Source organism: Natrix helvetica (assembly GCF_964273705.1).
Source record: "Natrix helvetica genome assembly, chromosome: 10".
Taxonomy (NCBI): Eukaryota; Metazoa; Chordata; class Lepidosauria; order Squamata; family Natricidae; genus Natrix; species Natrix helvetica.
The window spans coordinates 12,805,017-12,829,132 of record NC_138561.1 but is presented as its reverse complement, the minus strand read 5'-3'; the positions used below and the strand labels follow the sequence as shown (position 1 = coordinate 12,829,132).

General features: G+C 43.0%; 2 protein-coding genes across 8 annotated transcripts in view; one reads left to right on the top strand and one right to left on the bottom strand.

Annotated features, from left to right (window-relative positions):
* TK2 (thymidine kinase 2) overlaps positions 1–24,116 on the top strand; it is a 53,770-nt gene that overhangs the window by 22,675 nt on the left and 6,979 nt on the right. Inside the window, exons 10-11 of one of the 6 annotated variants that reach the window (XM_081963066.1) lie at positions 11,367–11,497; positions 23,034–23,202. In XM_081963066.1, the coding sequence (XP_081819192.1) occupies positions 11,367–11,497; positions 23,034–23,121 (219 nt within the window). In that variant the 3' untranslated portion in view covers positions 23,122–23,202. Of the gene's footprint in view, positions 1–6,002; positions 6,140–11,366; positions 11,498–15,049; positions 15,574–17,192; positions 17,212–23,033; positions 23,203–24,116 lie in introns of those variants that run through there. The other 5 variants (XM_081963069.1, XM_081963068.1, XR_014176222.1 and 2 more) reach the window with 5 other exon arrangements.
* Positions 61–23,299, bottom strand: BEAN1 (brain expressed associated with NEDD4 1). 2 transcript variants are annotated; one of them, XM_081963076.1, is made up of 4 exons: positions 22,713–22,838; positions 9,503–9,712; positions 8,370–8,511; positions 61–3,795 (listed from the first exon to the last, which is right to left on the bottom strand). In XM_081963076.1, exons 2-4 carry the CDS (start codon positions 9,639–9,641, stop codon positions 3,450–3,452), a joined length of 627 nt encoding a protein of 208 aa, XP_081819202.1. In that variant the 5' UTR covers positions 9,642–9,712; positions 22,713–22,838; the 3' UTR covers positions 61–3,449. The 2 variants fall into 2 exon arrangements, with proteins under 2 accessions (XP_081819202.1, XP_081819201.1); XM_081963075.1 differs by lacking the exon at positions 22,713–22,838 and adding an exon at positions 23,169–23,299 and having other exon boundaries at positions 247–3,795.

Below are 24,116 nucleotides of genomic sequence, written 5' to 3'. Positions count from 1 at the left end.
GGAGTGTGGAGATCTGTCCGTGAATCTCAGAGACTCTGTGCCCAGTCTTTCCTGGCACAGCACCTCATTTGGACAATATTTACATGGCAGCGTTCCAAGATAGATAAGGTCTGTGGTCATAAATATTCCTTTGAAAGACTGTTTACCAGGCCTTTGCTGAATGTGAATGAGAGGAATTCACATTCCTTTAATAAAAGGGGTTTTGTCGGGATCAGGACTCTGCCTCATGCTTTTTGGGGAAGCCTCGGTCAGAACAGGAACGTAGAATGCTGAGAGTAGTTGAGCCCTTGGCGGATCAGGCATGCTCTTCCTAAACTCATAGATGTTGTGAACATTTGATTATAAGTAAAAACACTTAATCTCACGACACCTTTGAAGATACTACTTTCCATAACTTGGTTGTGACCCACAACATCAAAAAGTGCTGCTAAACTTTTCCTGGAACTGTTGGACCCTTCATAAGGTGTGGAAACATTTTCAAAAAATCAAAACATTACAGATAAATGATTACTTTAAATGAATGAGATAGAAACCTCCTGCAGGTTCTGTTTCCCCTAAGTATGTCTTTGGGTCAGGTGGCTGTTTATAATCTTAGATTATGTAATGGGATACAAACCAAGGATTGAGTTTTGGAATAATGTTGGAATATTTTGGAACACCCGTCCATATACATATAATAAATATAGAGCAAGCTTTTGAATCATGCAGTATTTAAGATTTGGCGAAAGAATGATCCCGTGTAAATTAAAATTGTTAGACTATTTCTAACTCCAAAAAGGCTGGCTTAATGCATGTTGTAAAAGCTTTCCATGTATTTTTTATTGCTCTTCTCTTTGGAATCATGATACAAATATCCATCGTTTAATTAGCGGCAGGAAAAAATACAATTCTCTTTCTATTATGGCTGCGTAAAGTAATCATCACAGATGGGTGTTTTTTGTTTTTGCATTTAATTGTTAATGGAATCCCATGCTTTACAATATTTAGCCTTCTATATCCAGAGGCAAATGCCACCTTTTTTTGCTGCTACAATTCTAAAGATTGCTAAAAGACAAACAAATTGAGCAAAACAAGCCATATTCTATTCTTGCTACAATTTACAGATAGCCCTCAAGTTATAACCATCCATTTACCTCTTGTTCAAAGTTACAAGGGAACTTATGACCGGTCCTCACAGTTACAAATGTTGCAGCATTCCCTACGATCAAAAGATCAAAATTCAGGTGCTTGGCAACTGGCATCTATTTATGATGTCTGTCGTGTTCCAGGGTCATAGGATTGCCATGTGCGTTCTCCCCAGCCAGTCGATGGGGAAAACCAGATTTGCTTAATGGCCATGTGATTTGTTTAATAACTGCCGTGATTTGCTTAACCACCCTGGGAAATGACGTAAAATTAGGCGCGACTCATTTACCAACCATCTTGCTTAGCAACAGAAATTCTGCTCTCGATTAGGGTCGTAAGCCGAGGTTTACCTACAAAGGAAGAATGGGACACCCATGGGAAATGAAGCGCCATGGTGTTTCTCAGCTTGGCAATGTTAAGATGGGTGGACTTCTGGTATGGCTCTAGGGAAATAGATGCAATTGTTGGGACAGGTCCAAATACAAATCTTAAGGACAAATTTTATTATTCGGAACCAAACAAGGATTTTTGATCCTAGGGGGTGGTAATTATTGCTCGACAAGAAGCCGTTGTAGACTTTCTACAAGTTCAATGCAATACAGGTAGTCCTTGATTTACAAAAGTTTTTTTTAGTGACTGCTCAAAGTTACAACGGAGCTGAAAAAAGTGGTTTATGACCATTGTTCACACTTACAATCACTTCAGCATCCCCATGCTCATCAAACTTCAACTGGTCACAAGAGGGAAATCAGAGAGATTGGGTGTTTTAGCTAGAAATGAGTGTCCTTTGTTGGAGGCCTGCTTCCTTTTGAGATGACACTTCCAAAATAAATGGGGAAGGACCAAAATGAAAGACAACTTGATTGGAAGGGTTAATGAGATACAAGGACCTCACGTTCCTGCTCATTTCCCTCCATGGGCCACATTTCTCCCTTATAACAAATTAAAATGTACCCATGGAAATATAAACTTTGGACAGAAAGTTTGGAGATTTCCGGGGCAATGGCCAGCATTTTCTAAGGTAAGTGGACTTAGGTTGGACAGCTCTGCCTTCAGGAATTGAATTTAGTCTATATGTGGGAGAGATCAAAGGAACAGCTGGATGAGAAGGAGAACCTCTACTTTTCCCAAAGAGCAAGAATATGATTTTGTAAAAGGCGATAAAATACTCCAGTTAAAATCCTCCAGTGATGTTAGATGTTTTGTAGGACAGAAACAACAGCTGCAGTAAAACAAGAATATAGCAGCAAGCCATCAAGAACCTAAGCAGAGATATAAAACCCTAATGTCCCAGAAAAAGAATTATTTTGCTCCCTGCTTGCAAAACCATGGAAGGAGACCAGCAAACTAGTTTCTAGAATTCAGAGTTACAATTCAGAAAAAAATCAGATTCCCATAAACCAGAGGTTCCCAAACTTGGCACCTTTAAGATTTGTGGACTGGAGAATTCTGGGAGTTGAAGTCCACAAATCTTAAAGGTGCCAACTTTGAAGATCTCTGCCATAAACAAATGAATGATCTGAGATACTTCAAGAAATCTGTTGTCAATTATTAGCTGGAGAATCACATTTTGGTACATCCACCGACTCATCCTCATCGTCATTATGAACTTTCTCGGTAGGCCTCGGAGCAAGATGGATGTCGTTCTCACTGTTTTATTAGCTTTCCAACTCTCCTTGCGAGGTAGGTCGTGTTGATAGGCAGACCGGTTGTCTTCAGGATGGCTATTTTCCCAGACCACACTTGAGGTGCAAACTAGCCAAATCCACATTTCAGCCTACTGCGTTTTGTAAAAACCCAACCCATGTTCTCCTTACAAAGAATCCCTTCCTCTGTTATTTATCTCTACCGCTTACGAGCAGTGCTTAAAATATTGGTTGTACTTTTTTTTAAAAAAAAATATGCGTTTTATTTATTAGTCAAATTTATAGAGTTGCCCATCTCACCGAAGTTGATTCTGGGCAAACCTTTCCTCCCGAACCAGGGAAGATCCAACAAGAACGGACAGTTCCATACGCCTCTGGGTGAGCAGGAGACATTATAAAAATGCTTCGGAGATGTCCGCCTTCCTTAGCATCGCTTTTGGTGTTTTACCCTTTTCAAAGTGGGAGAGGAAACGGTGCAAAAAACATAGAGAGGCCAGCTTTCCAAAGATGTTCTACCAAAGGAAAGGAAAAATGAAACCCGTGTCTCCAAAAGCAGCCCAGCCCTGTTCGAAGTAGAAAAAAAAGAAATGTTTTGTTGCAAGTCAACCGGCGGGTGGGCGATCAGTTCACCTTTCCGTGCATCTTCGCTTTGCAAGATGTCCCCACGGCGTGATTCGTTTACGCTATTCTGTCGAAAAGTGTCTGATGATAATAATCTGCTGAAGCTTTCAGCAGAGCGAGTGAGGTTTGCGGGAGAGGAATGTTCTGTTCACCCACAACAGCCTCGTACGGTGGAGCGGTTTCGGTTGGGAAGGACGATGACGAGGCCGTGGAAGGTGGATGCAGGTCCTGTATCCTAACCCAAGCCTCAGAATCTGTTGTTGTACTGGTAGATCCCCTTTCTTCCAAGGAATTGTTTATAGACACATCGTTCTGCTGACAAGGGTCTATCAGAGAATAAGGTGGAGGATCCTCCGTTGGAAGGTAGATTTGGGCTGCTCCGGGCCCAACACACTCATCGTACCTGAAAGAAAGCACAACCGCAGGGTATTTCCTGCATAATTTGGGCCAATCCATCAATTCAAAACAATAACCTACAGATCTCGCTTCGGAAGGGGAGTCAAAAACAATAGAATTGAAACCAACTGATGTAGCAGGTGAAGCAGAAAGTTAAATATGTTTTACACTACAAGTCCAACTCTTCCCTGAACTGGATGATTCTTTTTCAAAGAACAAGGAAGCTTTAAAGGAAGTTGTCATGCTTAATGTAAAGAATAAAAGGTAAAGGCAAAGGTTCCCATCGCACATATGTGCTAGTCGTTTTTGGCTGTAGGGACTGTGCTCATCTCTGTTTCAAAACCGAAGAACCAGCGCTGTCCGAAGATGTCTGTTACCTTCCCACCAAAGGCGGTTCCTATTTTTCTAGTTGCATTTTTTACGTGCTTTCGAACTGCTAGGTTGGCAGAAGCCGGGACAAGTAACAGGAGCTCACTCCGTTACACGGCACTAGGGATTCGAACCGCTGACCTTTCTGATCGACAAGCTCAACATCTTAGCCACTGAGCCACCACGCCCCTTTAATGTAAAGATTAGAAGGCTGCTAATTAAATGCAGATCCCCCAATCGACCATTAATTATATTAACTGAAATAATAAATAGATTGAGAACTGATCATGTGACCTTTTTTGGTAATAAAACATCTGGAGGGAAACAACCAAGCTCAGAGAGCACCAAGGAAACCTCATTTCAAATATTCTCCTTTATCCATAATAAATAAATAGTATTGCTATTTTGTGGTTGTAAGTCTTCTTGGCTATTTTTTTATTATTAACTCTGTTTTTATTCTATTTACAATAGAGTTTTTTCCTTCTTTATTTAGATAACATTAAATTTTTAATATTCTATTCTGTTATTATGGGAAGCGATGGCTCAGTGGCTAAGATGCTGACCTTGTCGATCAGAAAGGTTGGCAGTTCAGTGGTTTGAATCCCTAGCACTGTGTAACGGAGTGAGTTCCCGTTACTTGTCCCAGCTTCTGCCAACCTAGCAGTTTGAAAGCATGTAAAAATGCAAGTAGAAAAATAGGAGCAACCTTTGGTGGGAAGGTAACAGCGTTCTGTGTGCCTTCGGTGTTTAGTCATGCCGGCCACATGACCATGGAGAATGTCTTCGGACAGCGCTGGCTCTTCGGCTTTGAAACGGAGATGAGCACCGCTCAGGAACGACTAGCACATATGTGCGAGGGAACCTTTACCGTATTCTATTATTCTATTTTTATTTAATTTTAATCATTTAATTGTGAGCCATCCAGAGGAAATGAATGATCTATATGTTTACTAAATAAATACACAGATAGACAAACAAATATGAGTCATTACACAGAGCAGCCAAATAGAGTCTGCCTGCCTATTTTTTTTAAAAAAAAACTCTGTATCTGCTCTTTCTAAAATGCTAACTCTAAAATAGAACTGACATGTTTCCAGTGAATTTGGGTCCCCAGGAAACCCATTAAGAGAGGGATATTTATGGACATTACTTTTGATGTACCCTTTCAAGAAAAATAGACTAGAGAGGTTCCATCCGAATGCTTTGGCAGGATCCTGATTAAGGGAAGCAGGAAGAGAACGGAAGGAAAATAATCCCAAATGAAATCTGTAGACTCGTATGAGAACCGATTAGGGATACATTTGCAGAGATAATCACATTTAGTCGCAAATGAGATTTCTGCAGCTCGTACATCAAAGCAATTACATTATTAACGTCCCGAAGGCATCTTTCATAAATTAATGTCCTAATTAGAATTGTATATAAATAGTTTTTCTGCCCTTCAAATTTTAAAATGAAGAACAGCCGCCCACCCCAAAACGGGACACGGCTTCACTTCAGCGGTCAGGAGTGCGAGTTAATCGATTCTCAGAAGATTTGGCCCCAGGTGTTGATGTTGTGTGTCTGTGATGGCTGCCTCGTTTGACCCCTTTTCCCAAACTGGTGTCCTCCAGATGATAGGGGATGCTAATCCCAGAATTCCCGAAAGCCCCTTTTCACCCGATGCAAATGGACATGCATGGCTTAGGGCAAGCATTGGCAATACAAAATTTGTATTTGATTGATGGTTGATTGATGGTTGATTGATGGTTGATTGATGGTTTGATGGACGAACCATCATTTTAAAAACTCCCCATTACATACAGTTCCATTTCAAGTACTCCCGACTCGAGTTTCTGATTCTAGGGGGCGGTGCTCATCTCCGTTTCAAAGCCGAAGAGCCAGCGCTGTCCAAAGACGTCTCTGGGGTCATGAGGCCGGCATGACTAAATGCCAAAGGTGCACAGAATGCTGTTACCTTCCCACCAAAGGTGGTTCTTATTTTTCTTCTTGTATTTATACATACTTTCGACCTGCTAGGTTGGCAGAAGCTGGGACAAATAATGGGGGCTCACTCTGTTACGCAGCGCTAGGGATTCGAGCTGCCAAACTGCTGACCTTTCTTTGGTTTTTAGGGAATAAAAAGGAAAGGGGTAATGGAAAGGTTTACAAATTTTGGCAGTTGCAGTGTGCGGCAGGTGTCCCCCCCCCCATACTCATAATATACATTTAAACAATATTCAATACTAAATAGCAATATTTAGTCAGCATATAAATTCAGGTAATAATTTCAATCACTTTATATCAAGCAGATTTTCTTGCTCATTTTTGTGATCTGAGTTTTCTTGGTATTGCCCCTTCTCCCCCCGCTGGCAGAGCTCCGGCCCCTCCCGTGTCCTGTATGTCTGCGGTGAGATCATCTGGTTTATCTAGGAGTAGTTTATTTTTTTCCATTTCTGATCGACCAGCTCAGTGTCTTAGCCATTGAGCTACCACACCCCTGCTATCTTTCCCACTACAGAAAGCAGGTTTTTCTCCCCAAGACCTACCGCTAGTTTGGAGAAGTCCAGGCTGAAGCGCTAGAGAACCGCAATATATCAAAGTATTCAATACACTGGACTTGGATCTGTTACAGAGAGGGGTGTGGGGAGGGCACTGCAATGAAAGGAAGATCCTAAACTTTCAGTAACACAATACGGAATGCTTAGCAACTGCAAAAGGTGGATGCTAAACCAAGGACTCATCACTGTCCCACAGTCAATGGGGGAAAGAAAGAAGGAGAAGGTTTGGGAGAAGAGGTTGAAAAAGGCTGAAACCTGGAAGATTACTGGAGCTGGCAGTTGGCAACCTTGCCTGGAGGACAAAAAAAATGCCAGCTGGTGGAAACAAAAGCTGCACTTTCTAGATACTCTTATCAGTTAAGCAGATGGCCAGCTTCCCACTTAGGCTGCAGGAAGAGAATGGAAAGGTTGTAAAAAGCTCTGATTTATTGGGCCTCTTGCCAGGAGTTGAATTTGCTTCCTGTAATTAAGTCAGCGGGAGAAAATCTGTATGCTTCCACCCCTTGAGAACAGAGCATAGTAAGACTCTACAAATTACGGGAATGAAGTCCTGCTTAAATAAAAAAAAGGACTCGAGAAGAGAAAAGGCACCTTCACCTCTACACCAGGGAATATGAAGAGAAAGGAGGGTTGGCCAAGCTCCTTCTGTCAGTCTTCAAGCTGCAGGCAGGACTGGATCTAATGAAGCCAAGTCTTAAGAATCCAAGAAGGAAGGAAGGAAGGAGGGAGGGAGGGAGGAAGGATAGATGATAGATAGATAGATAGATAGATAGATAGATAGATAGATAGATTAGATATATAGATATAGATAGATGATAGATAGATAGATAGATAGATTAGATATATAGATATAGATAGATGATAGATAGATGATAGATAGATGATAGATAGATGATAGATAGATAGCAAGATAAACAGACAGACAGACAGACATGATGGATAGATGATAGAGAGATTTAACTGAAGAGAAGTCTTAAGAATCCAAGAAGAGAAGATAAAAAGATATAGGTAGACGTACATACATACATACATACGATGGATAGATGATAGAGGGATTTAACTGAAGCAAAGTCTTAAGAATCCAAGAAGAGAAGATAGATGGGGAAATAGGTAGACCGATAGACAGACAGACAGACAGATAGATAGATATGATAGATTGATACATATGATAGATAAGGTAAATATAAAAATTCCCCTCACACATATGTGCTAGTCATTCCCGACTCTAGGGGGCGGTGCTCATCTTTGTTTCAAAGCCAAGGAGCCAGCACTGTCTGAAGACATCTCCGTGGTCATGTGGCCAGCATGACTAAACACCAAAGGTGCACAGAATGCTGTCACCTTCCCACCAAAGGTGGTCCCTATTTTTCTACTTGCATTTTTATGTGCTTTCGAACTGCTAGGTTGGCAGAAGCTGGGACAAATAACGAGAGCTCATGACGTTATGCGGCGCTAGGGATTCGAACTGTTGAACTGCCAACCTTTCTGATCAACAAGCTCAGCATCTTAGCCACTGAGCCATATGACCATGCAAATGTCTTCAGACGATACCTCAACTAGGAAACAGAGATGAGCGCCACCCTCTAGAGTCACATGTGACTAGATAGGCGAAACCTTTACCTTTTTAAAAAACCTTTTAAAAAGAATAATTAAACAATTAAAAGAAATTTACCGTGGTGGCGAGTCTGGATGTCTGAAGTTGGCCTGGGAAAGTGCCTCCATGTAAGAGCTAAAGTAAAATGTTGGCGGGAATTCTTCAGCGCAGCTGGATCTTAGCTCTCCAACGGAGCCACCATAGGAAAAACAATCTGGAGCTGGGGAAAAGAAAAGTAATATTAGCACAGTTCCAAAAGGTGGATTAAATAAGAATTGGAGACAAAGAATCTTGGAAATTCTAAATCTATATATATATAAATGGATGTGTGTGTGTGTGTGTGTATATGTGTATGTTCTAGCATAACTCTGGAGCGCCTCGAGCAATTTCAACCAAACTTGGTACATAGATGACTTACTCTCTGGAAACAAATACTGTGTGGGTAAGACACCCCTAACATCCCTCGGGGTGTGTGTTCTGTTAAGATATAGCCTGTTGTGCCTTAAAATGGCTTCTACTGTACAGTGCAGTGGAATTGCCAAGGTAACGGCTTCACAGTACTCCACAAGGGGGCTCCCTCTGGTAAGGGGGAAAATCCAACATTAGAAATTATGTTTGATCCAGACAGCGCCGGATTATCAGCTAGTCCCAAAGGTTTAGGGATGCAATTGTTAGGATGACGTGAGAGCTATGGAAAGGAAGGTCGGAAATATTTACATCTCGTATTTCAGGTAGTCCTTGACTTACAACTCCAACTGACACCCCCTTCCCCCCCCAAACATTTTTTTCATTGCTAAGCAAGACAGCTGTTAAGGGATTTCTGCCCCATTTTATGATTTTCCTTGCCACGGTTGTTAAGTCAATCACTGCAGTCGTTAAGTTGGGAACATGGTTGTTAAGTGAACCTGGCTCGCCCATGGACTTTGCTTGTCAGAAAGTCGCAGAAGGTGATTGCAAATTCCAGGTCACGGCAACCGTCGCAAACACGAGTCCGTTGCCAAGCAGCCAAATTTTGTTCAAGTGACCATGGAGATCAGCAGCAGCGGTCATTAAGTGTGAAAACCGGCCATAAGTCCCTTTTTTCCCCAGTGCCGTTGTGACTTTGAATGGTCACGAAACCAATGGTTGTAAGTCCAAGGATGATCTTTTTCGAATTCCTAATGTTGAGGGTACCGTTAGAAAGAGGAAAGAAATATAGAAGACTCCCTTACTGTAGCTGGCATCGCTCCACAGCTGGAGATGGCGAAAGCACTGGTTTTTTCGCAGGCTGCCAATCAGGATGGCCACGCAGGATAGAAAGAGGACCACTCCGATGACTACCCCAGCCACAAGCACTGACGAATCCAGCATACTAGAGCCTCGGCTGGTTTCGGTGTAGTGAGTAATTTCGCTGATGAAGTTGCTACGGTTCAGCTGGATTTCTATGTAGCAATGAGACACAGAAAGAGAGTCCCCGTTGAAGAGCTCTTACAAAACAGCTCATGTCAAATGTATATTGGCCAGGTAAATCTCAGGGGTTTATAGGTGAATTGTAGGATGTGACCAGGCTCAGCCCGAGGGAGGGGGGTCGAATGCACCATCAGTCTCGAGTACCTTCATGCCCAAAAGAGATCTTAAGTCCAGCCCACCTTGAATTCCTTTAGCTCTTAACCTACCACCAATTTACTTTGACCGTTAGTTAATTCGGATTCTTTTCTTTTTTTTAACTGAATATTTTCATTGTACATTTTTCTTTATATATATACATCACATTTCCAGTTTTGCAACGGCAGTGAACAGGCTGTATCCAGTCCTTTTTGAGTATGAATAGTTTTATACACCCTGATTATAACCAATATTTTCTTAATCATACCTTTATAGTCTCTCTTATATACATAATGTTGTACGTCATAGTTATAGACATTATTTTCATAATTGTGCAACAACGTTCTATATATTGATCTCTTTCCTTTCCTCTCTCTACTTCCTTCTCTCTTTTTCTCTTCTCTTCTTTCTCCTCCACTTCCCATTCCTTCCCTCTCTCCTACTCCTCTCCTCTTATCCATTTCCTTCTCTCCTTTCCCCTCTCTACTTCCCTCTTCCTCCTCCTCCTCTTCTCTCGAACTTTTCTGTCTTCCTCTCCTTCCTCTGCCCCATTCTACTCCACTTCCCTCTCTCCCTTCATCTCTCCACTTCCCTTTCCTTTCATCTTTCTCCCTTTCTTATTATATATAAATTTATTATATATAAATTTCCATTTCCCTACGAGGTACAATGTATGTCAGATTCTTGCAGAGAGCTTTAGCATGCAATAAACCTGTATATTCATTTGAACTGGGTAGACCCTTGATTTCCTATGCTTGACCTGAATGGACAACATCTCATCAGCTTCAATCAACACAACCATCAGGACTACAGTATTGCTGGATTGTTGCAACTCTCTCCATCTTCGATCATGGGGTTATATTGGTGGGAATTGGCAGGGGTTAAAATCCAATAACATATGGACTCTGATGAAATCCTTCTGATCCAGGGGTGTCAAACTCGATTTCATTGTGGGCCGCATCAGGATTGTGTTTGACCTCGGGTGGACTGGGGTGGGTGTGGCCAGCTCAACGTCACTCGTGTCGGGGACGCGTGTGGCGGCCCGAGCGCTCTGGCGCAGAAAACGGTCTCCTGAGCTTCATTTTTGGCTGTGATGGCCTCATGCAACGCTCTGCCAGCAAAAATGGAGCTCAAGAGGGCCGCACGTGGGACTCCTGAGCTCCATTTTCATTGGAGAGAGGCAGAGGCATTGCGGGCCAGTCCCTCGCTGTTTCCAGGTGGCCCCGATCTAAGCAACCCATGGGCCAGATCCAGCCCACGGGCCTTGAGTTTGACACCCTGCCCTAGACCATTTCAGACAAACGATTGTCCAATTTCTTCTTTAAAACCTCCAGTATTGGGCCAGGAACAACCAAGATTGGTTTGGTACATTCAGGCATATTAAATGGGCTAACAGAGGCCAAATCCGCTCAGATTTGTGAACGCTTCAACGCAAAATGCTGGCTTGTCCTTTTCCGACAGCTGACATTGCCTCCCCCCCCCCCCCCGCAGCTGCCTGATAACAGCCTCCGCCGTTGCGCGCTGACATTCTTATTAAAGAGTCTGAAGGAATCAGATTGGATCACTACTGACCTGCCTGCTCAGAAATGTCAGAATCGAAGAGTCTGTGCCAGGAAAAGAGGGTGAGAAATAAATTGTTTCAGATATCTGTGCCTTTAGGGCACTGCGTGGATGTCACAGCCACTTGTAAATGTGCTATTTCAAATTAGCAGGTAAACACATACAGGCTTCCTATTCTTCACACCACCAACCTGTTTTATCAACATGATAAATTCCACTGGAGTGAATGAAATTGCTTGGGTGGGAAGCAAGCATGACATATATGTCACCAGCTATAGCATTACCTGGGACGGGGCTTCAGGATTCTCAGCCACGCCAGGAAGCAGATTGTATACTTGACTTACAGCCACAGTCTAGCCCAAAACTTTTGACTGCTAAGCAAGGCAGCTGTTAAGTGAGTGTTTGCCCTATTTTACAAACTTTCTTGCCACCATTGTTCAGTGAATCTGGCTTCCCTGTTGACTTTGCTCGTCAGAAGGTTGCAAAAGGTATTCGCAAACCCCGGGACACTGGATCTGTCATAAGTACCTGCCAGTTGCCAAGTGCCTGAGTTTTGATCACGTGACCATCGGGATACTGCAATGGTTGGAAGTGTGAAAACTGGTCCTAAGTCACTTTTTTCAGTGATATTTGTTTCCAAATATTATGGTCAGATTGAGTTTGCACACCAAATTGGCTTGGTTGAATCAAGGCTCATTCGCTGTGCATAGATAACCAAATTTGCACCAGCCTCTAATCCACAAACTGGTTCAGAAATCACAATAACTAAACGCACACCAGCCATGGAGATAAACGCAGCATTTTATACCATGTTGTAGATTGACCTTTCAGCTAAACACAGCCCCTGCACGGATTCTTCACATTGTGCTAAACTCTACACCTGGCCAGCTGAACAAACCAGAAGTGTGTGAGTTCATACATGTGAAGCCAGCACCACGACAACCACACCACACCTTTGTACAGCGTGTGAATTAAGGTTGATTCCCCCACCCCCCCCATCATCGTCTGGAAGTGGATAATATTTGTGAGGCTGAAATATTATCCCGGCTCACGGTGGCTGCTGTTTTGCCCTTTTAACATATTTAATTTGTTCTAAAAGTAAATGAGCCCAATATAAGCTAGCCAAATTTTTTTAACAACCTGCTCTACTTTTTTCAAATATATATAAAAATACATACAGCTGGCTCTTATTACAGGTGATGTTACCAAGCCAACCCCAATCAGCAAGAAATATATTTGTTTGATTCATCAGCTTTAAAAAAAGCCATGCCTCTCTTCTATTGGTGGACTGGCCAAGCAACCTACATGGCAAAGCAGGGACTGGTCTTACGGGGGAGGGAATGGGAAGCATTTACTAATCGATTATAAGCTTTGAAAAGATTATTCTACTTCATTGCAACAATAACACAAACAGTAGTTGTGTTTGTACACTAGGTGAAACCAGGCTTGAGTTGTTGATTAATCCCCAGTGGATTGATTCAACACTAAATCATAAACTATGTTTTCAAACCCAACGTGCCAATTTCAACCCAACCCAACCCAACCCAAGCATACAGAATAACAGAATTGGAAGGGGCCTTGGAGGTCTTCTAGTCCAATCCCCTGCTTAGGCAGGAAACCCTACACCACTTCAGACAAATGGATATCCAATCTCTTCTTTAAAACATACAGTGTTGCAGCATTCACAACTTCTGGAGGCAAGTTGTTCCACTGATTAATTGTTCTAACTGTCAGGTGTAGTGGTTAAGGCAACAAGCTAGAAAGGAGGGGGGGAGTGAGTTACAGTCCCACCTTAGGTACAAAGACAGTTGGGCCAGTCACTTATTCTCAGCCCTAGGAAGGAAGCAATGGCAAACTGCTATGAAAATCCTACCAAGAAAACTTCAGGGATTAGTCCAAACAATTGCCAGGAGTCAATAGGTTGAAGGCATGCACTTGTGCACAACCACAGACACACATACACACCTGTTCAAAAAGAAATGTCTACGGTAAGTATAGCTAGATGCACTCACCATCTAAGTTCGTAAAGACAAACGATCTCCTTGCCAGCGAGACTTTTCTGACATTCAAAGGCAATGGGACAAAATAGACATCATGCTGGAGGCTCCCAACTTTTCATTTAATTTTGAAATGAAAAGTATCTTTAAAAAAGGACAGACAGGTAGGGAAGGCAGCGTGCCTGGTGCTTCGGGACTCCATCATACTTAATTGTTGGCCAGAATACTGAATGGGTTTGGAGAGAAAGTAAGGCTGCAACACTAAAGAAGTTTGGCATTGGAAGCCAGCCAGTCATTGACTGAGACGGATAGGTATATTGCATTTCCCCCAAAATAAGACAGGGTCTTATATTCTTTTGACACCCCCCCCCCCAAATAAGTGCTTGGTCTTATTTTCAGGAGGTCTTATTATTTTTGAGGTGCAAGACGCCCCTTAACCTCGGCCCATGGCCCGTGGATCAGCTGCTCCAGAGAGGGCCGGAAGTTCTGTCTTTCTTTCTGGCACACTTTTGCCAGCCCTAGCGTCACTGGCCCTGCCGCTCTTTTTGCGGCTGTCACTAAGAGAAGTGGCACGGTAATTAGGGTTTGCGGTAGCGGCCTCCCTGAGGCCATTCCGCGTGAATGGCAGGTGCATGTGGGGAGTGTGGGATATGTTCCCCCCCTAGGAAATGATGGGGACCGGCTGTGCATGTGGTTAAATATTTTAGGGGAGGGCTTATTTTGGGGGGGGGTTATTTTAGCGCATGCGCTCAAAAGCCCAATTAGGCTTATTATCCAGAGAGGTCTTATTTTCAGGGAAACACAGTAGAAATGAAATGAAATAAAAATAAATTAAAAATAAGTTAAGCAAGCAAATTTGCTTGCTTGCTTGCTTGCTTGGAGAGCTAGGCATATTATAACTGAATCATAAAATATTAAACTGCAGGCAGTCTCAAGTGCCATTCTTGGATAAACTGGCAGGGCATCAGTTAAATAAACAAGCACAAGCGAATTATAACACGGTGGCCCAGCTTTACAGACATGCTTATAAAACTTCCTGGACCCAATGCAACCTGACAGTTCTAATGACTCTCAACTCCCCCTCCTGCTGTTGCCGGGATCCTTCCGAAATCTGCCTTCACATTTCCTTCGTAGCAATCTGTTCCTGCTTCAAACACAATTTTCATACCCAGCTTTTCAATCAACTGCTTAATGAAAAGATAAGTGTGGTCAAGGTGCAGATGGCCAGCAGAAATGGAAGGGGAAAAAAAAGTTCTACTCTCATTAGCAGTGGTTCAAAGGACACCATTCCAGGAAATACTGCTGTTAGGGCTCTTCTTAAATAACCTGGGGGGAAGGAGAGGGGATCATTTTTTTCCAGAGAAAAACCAGACCTTTTATGCCAAATTATAAGATAGGTAACATTTAGAATTCTTCGAAAATCAGATTTGTCACAGCATAATTTCCCATGTTTGGAGATAGGACTCCAGCACAACAAAATGAGGCATGACATGGCCTGTAAATTTAAGATAATTAAGTTTTCTTCAATGACCTCCTGTGCCACCGGCCTCTTTATAAATAAGAAAATAGCCAAGAGAATCTATGCTAAAATTTTCTTCTCAAGTTGGCTTCTTCCAGATATGCTGGGACTCAGTTCCTAGAAGCCACATGTGGAAGTCGTCATTCATTCTTTGAATGAAGACTTTAGAATAGTTAAGAGTAAGGACTGTGAAGTGAAATAGGCAATAAAGGTAAAGGTTCCCCTCGCATATACGTGCTAGTCGTTCCCGACTCTAGGGGGCGGTGCTCATCTCCATTTCAAAGCCGAAGAGCCAGTGCTGTCCGAAGATGTCTCCGTGGTCACGTGGCCGGCATGACTCAACACCAAAGGCGCACGGAACGCTGTTACCTTCCCACCAAAGGTGGTCCCTATTTTTCTACTTGCATTTTTATGTGCTTTTGAATTGCTAGGTTGGCAGAAGCTGGGACTAGTAACGGGAGCTCACTCCATTATGTGGCGCTAAGGATTTGAACCGCCGAACTTTCTGATCGAGAAGCTCAGCGCCTTAGCCACTGAGCCACCGCGTCCCATAATAACAGAATAGAATATTAAAAATTGTCCCTATCAACAATTACTATTCTGAATTTCCACCTAATAAAATGCCTCGGCTACTCTGCCTCCCCGAATGACTTCATTTGAAACACATCCATTATTTCACGGATGGGCACAAAGAATCCTTTCTGAACAGATGCTGCGGGGTACCAGATTCCTTTAAAAAGCCTGGGCAAAGAAATACCAACAAACCCACCTTCTTATCATTTCCTCCCCTTCATCCATTAAAGAATTCAGGATATTATGTTAGGCTTGAATGATTCAGCAGACTAGAGGTAATTTGTAAGTCACTTCCTGGTTGATACTGTCATAAGGCAGTTCTGCCAATATCCATCCTCCTACCAACATTTCTTTCATTCATGAAAGCCCTTACAACCCAAACTGGCGGTACTGAGAACATGATTTCTAGAGTCTTGAAAATGATGTCAATGAGCACTGCATATCCCTTGCAGTTCTCTCTTACTACCTGGTAGGATGCCTGTCCACCACACTTTAAAAAGGTATATTAAAAACATCCCACTTTAATCAGGAAGCTGGCATTCTGCAGAGGACAATGCCATTGTACGTCATTGTTTCTTACTTCTAGTAGCAAAAATATGGGTAGTCTTCGAGACTTGGACTGTATCCAGGAGTCACACTGGGCAATTGAACCATTTCCACATGACCTGCCTCCGTAGAATTCTGAGGATCCGCTGGCAGGACAAGGTGCCAGACACAGAAGTCCTCGCCAGAGCAGGCCTGCCATCTGTTCACACCTTGCTGGTGAAAGCCCAGGCCAAGTTGCAAGGATGCCAGACCATCGCATCCCCAAACAGCTCCTGTATGACGAGCTGTCTCAAGGAAGGCGATTGCACGGGGGACAAAGGAGGTGATACAAAGGCACGTTGAAAGCTTCCTTCAAGTCCCTGGAAATCGACACCACCTCCTGGGAAACCCTGGCACAAGACTGATCAACATGGCGCACGCTGATCCACCAAGGCTGCCAGACATCTGAGGACAGAAGAACAACTACGGCACCAGAGAAGCGAGCACTCCGCAAAGCCAGAGCTGCAAATGCTGCAACAATGGTGCCCACACATCTGCCTGACATGTGGTAAAACATTTTGTGCCCTCGTAGGCCTTACCAGCCACCTGTGGACACATCGTGGCCAGCCCACAACCTGTTAGATCTCAAGGTCCTCTTCGAACATGATGGATGAACATCAGCAAAAATATAGGTAGTCTTCGACTTAATGACCACAATGGAGTCCAACATTTCCACTGCTGAGCAAGACCGTTGTTAAGTTTTGCCCCGTTTTGCGATCTTTCTTGCCACCATTGTTAAGGGAGTCACTGCAGTTGTTAAAAGTCAGCAATGTGGTTTGTTAAGTGAATTGGCTTTTCCCCCATTGACTTTGCTTGTCAGAATGTTGCAAAGGGGATCCCATGGCCCCAGGATACTGCAACTGTCATAAATACACGCCAGTAGCCAAGCACCCACATTTTGATCATGGGGAGGTGACTGTGGTCATGTGAAAACGGTCAGAAGTGACATGGAACAGTCAAATGAATGTTTATAAATCAAGGAACACCTGTAAGTATCTTTAGAAAATTTAAATGACCGGTGATTTCAGCCAGCTTTGTTTGCAAGCATGTCCATTGTCCAAGGTTTGTTTTTATTTTTTTAAGGTAAAAGTAAAGGCTTCTCTCACACACATGTTAGTCATTCCTGACTCTAGGGGGCGATGCTATCTCCATTTCAAAGCGGAAGAGCCAGTGCTGTCCAAGACATCTCCATGGTCATGTGGTCGGCATGACTAAACGCTGAAGGCGCACGGAACGCTGTTACCTTCCCACCAAAGTGGTCCCTATTTTTTCTACTTGCATTTTTTACACGCTTTTGAACTGCTAGGTTGGCAGGAGCTGGGACAAGTCACGGGAGCTCACCCCATTACGTGGTGCTAAGGATTCGAACTGCCGAACTGCCACTCTTTCTGATTGACAAGCTCAGCATCTTAGCCACTGAGCCACCGCGTCCCTGTTTTTTTTAATGTAAATTGACCCAGTATACTTAAAAAAGCATTCTGAAGGATAACATGGGATGACCTGAGCCAGTAAAATAACCATGCTGTGAATGTAGAAATCTCTTTTACTAGAATGCCTATTGACCTGCTGTCAGACTTTCTGAAAAGACATGGGACTCCTGCCTTATCGAGTCTGGCATTATCCGAGTATAAAATGTTCTGTCTTAAAAAGGAATGGGTTCAGGATAAGAGGTTGAGAAGCCTCTTTTATAGCGCAGGCAATTGAAATTGGTTTAAGCCTGAAAATGCCAACTGCACTGCAGAAGATGAAGATAAGATTGGCAGCCTAAATCATGTCCATGATGACCCAGGGTAGGGTTCAGTATCCAACACCAGTCAATCACACAAGACTTAGGATTTCATTAGATGAAGTCAAAGCACGGTAGGCTTTCCTGGTTGGTGGTCCGTATTAGCCGATCTTCTGAAACAAATTGCTTTTCGATAGTGGAGTTTCTGTTTAGGTCCTTGCCGTAACCCAACGTTTTCTTTGCGAGGCCATTTGAAACCACATGAGACTTCATGTAGACCCTGGGTGGGTTCCAGACGGCACTACTGCCAGTTCGCTCGTGTGTGCACTTGCGCAGTGCAATTAAAGTTGTTCTACTCATGAGCAGAACTGAAAAACAAGATGGCGCTACCGTTGGCGCTGATCGGGGAATCCGTTTGGAGGCACGGTGGGCCTGGGTCGCTGCCAATTCCAGTGACCCAGGCCAACAAACCACTACCGGTTCGGCCGAACCGGTAAGAACCCACTACTAATGTAGACTAAGGTTCTCAAGATCACCAACAAGGAAGATACTTCGCTGAGAAGGAGCTTGCAAAGAGCAATGGTGATTGTGCACCCATATTGGAAACACGTAGCAAGCAAGCTTAGCAATTTCCGAAAAAACAGATCTTTCCAATAATCCATCCTTATCGCACAATAAGGTAAAAGGTTCTCCTCACACATACGTGCTAGTCATTCCCGACTCTAGGGGGCGGTACTCATCTCCGTTTCAAAGCCAAAGAGCCGGCGCTGTCCGAAGACGTCTCCGTGGTCGTGGCTGGCATGACTAAATGCCGAAGGGGTACAGAAAGCTGTTTCCTTCCCACCAAAGGTGATTCCTATTTTTCTACTTGCATTTTTACGTGTTTTCGAACTGGTAGGTTGGCAGAAGCTGGGAGAAGTAACAGTAGCTCACTCTGTTACGCAGTGCTAGGGAGTCGAACCGCCAAACTGCCAACCTTTCTGATCGACAAGCTGAGCGTCTTAGCCCCTGAGCCACATTTATCACACAACAGCCTTTAGTAAATATGGACCAGGAAAAGCACTCTATAATTTCTCACAATTTCTTTTTTTAAAAAGGTGAGCGATCAAAAGGCAGTTCCTGAAATGTTTCCCTACAATTGTGTTTCTCTTAGCTATTGTGCCTTATAGTTTCTGAGAGGATGCTTAGCCTTGCAATGGTTGAATACTTTGTCTTTTCCTTCCTCTCTCTTTATAAGTTAACATTTTATGAATGCATGTTATGTGGCCTGGAGCTTCTTCTCATTATTGAATGTTTGGCTGGAAGTCACTTCTCATTATGCAGTGGTTTCTAGCAGGGATGACAAAATCCCTTGGCAACCACACTATTTGGATAAAGCTCGCTTATAAACTCTCTGCTATCACATTATTTATACATACTTGTGTGCGTGCATGTGTAATGCTAAGTACTTTTCCCAAATTCTCCATTTAAGAAAAAGAAATCAAAAGATCGAGTAAAGGATGAGCAATGCCTCGCTGGGTAATTACCAGACACGAAAAAGATCCTGGAATTGTAGAATCAGCAATTAGAAATGACTGTCTGAATAACTAAATACATTGTTAGAATATTCATGACTGGGAGAGACATGGTAACAAGGTCAGCCAATGAATAGGCATAACAACTAAGCCAGCCAATGGGAGCTTAAACTGATCTGAGTCTGTGCGGAGAATCAAAACTGAAACTACACTGCTCTGAACTCTGAAATGAAACGAACTGTTCTCTCCTGCTTGTGTTCTGCTAGTAACTTCTACCACGTTGAAAGAATCTACTATTGGTATTGTACCTTTATTCATCTGTTATTATGTATATAAAGAAGTTACTGAATCCAGTAACTTTTGTGTGCTGTATGAATCTGTGTGTGCTTTCTGGATTCGATTTTTCTGCAACAAACTCTGACATAAATAAAAAGCAAATGCGATTTCAAGCTGCATCAACAGAAGAAGAGCTTCCAAATACTAAATTAATCAATTTGCCATGACTAGTCCCGGGGACTAAATTTCAGCAACTATTGAGAGAAACCCAACCCAGTTCAGAGAAAAGCAATGAAGACAATCGAAGGACACGGAATTAAGTCCTGGGGAAACCTTTAGGTGCAACTGGACATTGAAGAGAAAGTCTTGAACAGAAAAGGAAGAGGGAATTGTTGGACCTTACACAAAAAGCAAGATGGGAAGAAAATTGACTTGTTTGAGTTGTTGATACTGGAAAAAGCTCCTGCATATTCTTTGGACAGCAAAGGTGTCTAACAAGCAAGTATTGGAGTGTTTAACACCAAACATGAAACACGGTAGCGCAGTGGTTAGAATGCAGTATTGCAGGTTAACTCGCTGTTCACAGTTCGATCCTGACTGGCTCAAGGTGGATTCAGCCTTCCATCCAAACGAGGACCCAGATTATTGGGGGCAATATGCTGACTTTGTAAACCACTTAGAGAGGTCTGTAAAGCACTAGGAAGTGGTATATAAGTCTAAGTGCTATTGCTATGTGACTAGAAGGCAAAATTATGAAACGGTGTCTTATTTACTTTGACCGTGTCATGCGGGGGGAATTCACTGGAGAAAGCCATTATCTTTGGAAGAGTTAGCGTTAAAAGGCAACCAGGCCACCAAAGAATATGACGCTTGGATGCCATCAAAGCTGAGACAAGACAGAACATAGAAAAACTCAAAAGAAGGTAGTGCAAGATCGGAAGATGTGGAGAGATTTAGCCCATTAGAATCGCCGAGAGTCAGCCAGGACTGAACGGAGAACATCATCATCCCCATTCAAACGCTAGACAGGTTGTCATATAGAAACAAGTTGAGACTCCGTCTCCGCGGTCCCATAATGCAAGACACAGAAGAAGCTCTCAGAAGACAAGAGCCTGGCAGAATTTTAAGAGATTGACAGCATAGCCAATTATCTGCCTTTCTCTAGTTCAGGTTTCTCAGTAGTAACTGCAGAGTGACATTGTAACCAATTATCTTCCTTTTACTACTGCAGCTACCATGCTCAAGTAAAAGCTGAGCAGAAACTAGTTGAAGATGCTTTAATTTGGATTTCCCGAAGTGTGCTATGGGCTAGTTTAGACCTAAATGGACTTTCTCATTTGTGGAATGCTCTGATCCCATTTCTCCTCCAGCCGAAAGTGATGAAGTGATGAATTCCATGCTACCTTTTTGTTCAGTTCGAAAGTCAGGATATAAATGGATAAATGCATTTAAAAAAAAAACCATCAAGGAAGAACTGAATCTATACCATAATAACCATGACACAAAATCTGTCAAAAAAAGGCAAAAACCTGTACAGAGGAAGGATCTTTTCCATCTTTTACCTAAGATACTTTCCCTAAAATCTAGGGTGATCCAGCACTCACCAAACCCTTTTCACAAGTCGGTAGGAGATGGAAATAACGAAGTTCCAAATTATTAATACATACTACACATTAAAAGGTACTTCTGGAGGTTTTGGGCAAATTGGCTTCACCCAGGATTTACATTTCCCATAGTTGTATAGATGCTTTTGTGGCAACTGGGATGATTTCTTTATGAATATGGAATGGACACTCTCTCCAGAATGATTAGTACTCATTTGCAAGAAACCATATGCACTGTCATCTATTATTGCTTTTGTGCATGTCTGTTGTCTCCATTTTGGATAATCTGAGTTTTCATGATCTTGTTAGAGATTGAAATTGTTTATACATTTTAGGACCCTTCAAAATCTGTTTGTCCTTACAACTTTGTACCTATGTATCCACATACAGGATTTGACTGCATGAGTGCTCAGTTTGATACTGCTAAGCCTTTGAGACAATCTTTTTCAACTTGGAACCCTCTGGATAAATGGATCAACCTACAGAATTCCCTAGACATTTCCTGGACTTCTATTTTCTAGATATTCTGAAAGTTGGAAGTCCATCCATGTGGGAGGAATTAAAATTGGTGTCGGGGGTCCAACTCAATTTCATTGAGCGCCACATTGGGGTTGTGTTTGACCTCAGGGGACCAGGGCAGGCATGTCCAGCTCAATGTCCCTTGTGTCGGGGGCGTCTGTGGTGGCCCAAGCACTCTGCCAGTGAAAACGGGTTCCTGTGCTCTGTTTTCAGCTGTGGCGGCATCCTGAAACCCTCTGCCAGTGAAAATGGAGGAGTACAGGAGGGCCGTGGGTGCCCCCCCCCCCCCGAGCTCCATTTTCACTGTCAGTGGTACCGTGGGCTGGTCCTTTGCTGTCTCCAGTGCGTCCCACCGTCCAGACCTAAGCATCTCGTGGGCTGGATCTGCCCCCCCCAGGCCTTAAGTTTGACACCCCTAGTTTAAGGTGTCATAAAACCCTTGGATTGCGACTACTTTCTTCAGGTCAACAATATCAACTGGCAACCTACAATGAAGGTTGTTGAGGTTATGTTTCTTCTCAAGGAAATCTATCCCAACGCTCAACAAACCAAATCTTTTGAGACTGACGTTCAAATGGATTGTGTTGCTACTACTCTGCCTTCCACATTGTTTTATCTCTATGCACTTTATAGAGGAAAAAGGCTCTTACCCAAGGTTACAATTCTGTTTTCTACGTTACGAAGTACAGAAGACATGAGGCACTGCATTTGTAACTTCACCGGTGCTAACGTATCATTTCCTTTGACCAAGAAGCCCCTGTTTAAAATTCCACTACCCTTAGCAGCAAGTAAGATGGAATACCATTAAAAGGTACTTAATTTGCATGAAGTAACCTTGAGTATACTCTTAATGTGCCTCATTTACAAAAGCACTCCCAATTGTTTAATCTCCCTGACTTCCCTTCTTGCAAAGACAGTGTTCCTTATGCATTTTTTAAATACTCTTAATGGTTTGAAAACCCACCAGATGTAGCTTAATTTGGATGTTTTTCTTCTGATGAGATCTGATTGGCGTTTTTATCTAAATATCTAGGCTCTGTTAGCATGTTTTGAGAAATATTTTCTTATGCAGAGGACTTTTGATCTGGAATAGAACAGGGGTCTCCAACCTTGGCAACTTTTAAGACTTGTGGATTTCAACTTCCAGAAGGAAATTCTGGAAGTTGAAGTCCACCAGCTTAAAGTTGCCAAAGTTGGAGACCCCTGGAATAGAATACGAAACCCTCTGCAATGTTCTGGAAGCCAGCTCTGTTTCTTCTTACTGTTCTTCTCAACAAAATATAAGAAACAGCTCACTGAAGGTTGACATCATTGGAAGCATAGCTCACCCAACCCAACTTCATCCTGGGATAAGCAGCAGAGATCTCAGCTGAATGTCTATGTGTGAACCACGCTTGTTGCACCCAAGGGGATAATTCACCTGAACATGTCACTGGGATGGAGACGTATTCTTTGCCACAGTCCTTCCTGTAGTAGCAGAGAAGGCCAATTCATCAAGTGGACGCTATCTCCGCACTGAAGTTTTCCTTTTCTGCAAGACAGGAAATTCTTTTCATCTAAAGAAAGAAGAGGGGAAAAAAAGAAGAGGGAAAGGGAGATTAAAAAAAAAGTCAACAGCAAGCAGAACAACATGTGCATTAGCAAGACCCCAGATTTCTTGAAAACTTAATGCTTGGGTGCGGATGGACATAAGGCAGAGGAGAGGAGAGCAGTGGAAATCTATCGGCCGATCCTTGGAACGGAAGAGCCACCGCTGCTAGCGAAGCCCCACCTTAACTCTAAGGATAAAAGGCAAGGGGTGGAGGCAACTATTCATCTCCCTGCTGGACAGACTGGTTAGCCTGCTGTGTGTGACAGAGAGACTTTTTGCCCAGGCTGCTGGTGCTCCTAATAAAGGGAACATTTATTTAACTGGCTTGTCATCTTTGGGAGCAAGCTGGGGAATTCTGGGAGTTGGAAGTCCACACACCTTAAAAGTCATTAAGATTGGGAAACATTGCTCTAACTTGCAAATAGAAAGTCCTTCTCACATCTCTACAGATGTCCCATCTCCTGGGAATGGGCTTTGAGATAAGATTAGGGCCAGAATATGCACAAAACTTTGATTTATGTACTGTCTGCCTAATTCCCTTAAGGCCTCGGTGGAAAAGATGCCAGCAACCTACTTTGCTCCCAGCCTTGGTGGTATCCAAGAGATGCTTGCCCGGTCTTGCTAATGGTTCTTGTGGTAAGAAGGCACCAGGCTTAAAGAGCCTTCAGCAGCTTCAACTTGGGAGGTCTGACAGGAGCTCACAGTTTATTTTGCTATAAAGGCAGCAGAGAGACGACATACGCCTCGCCTCTATGATCTGTTATCATGGCATCGCTT

Bases quoted from the DNA above. Each gene is read 5' to 3' on its own strand.
- BEAN1 (XM_081963075.1), bottom strand. From the start codon at position 9,641: ATGCTGGATTCGTCAGTGCTTGTGGCTGGGGTAGTCATCGGAGTGGTC. The intron at 8,512-9,502 runs GTAAGGGAGTCT...TCTTTTCCCCAG, and splicing joins GTGGAGCGATGCCAGCTACA to CTCCAGATTGTTTTTCCTAT. The intron at 3,796-8,369 runs GTAAATTTCTTT...GCTTTCTTTCAG, and splicing joins CATCCAGACTCGCCACCACG to GTACGATGAGTGTGTTGGGC.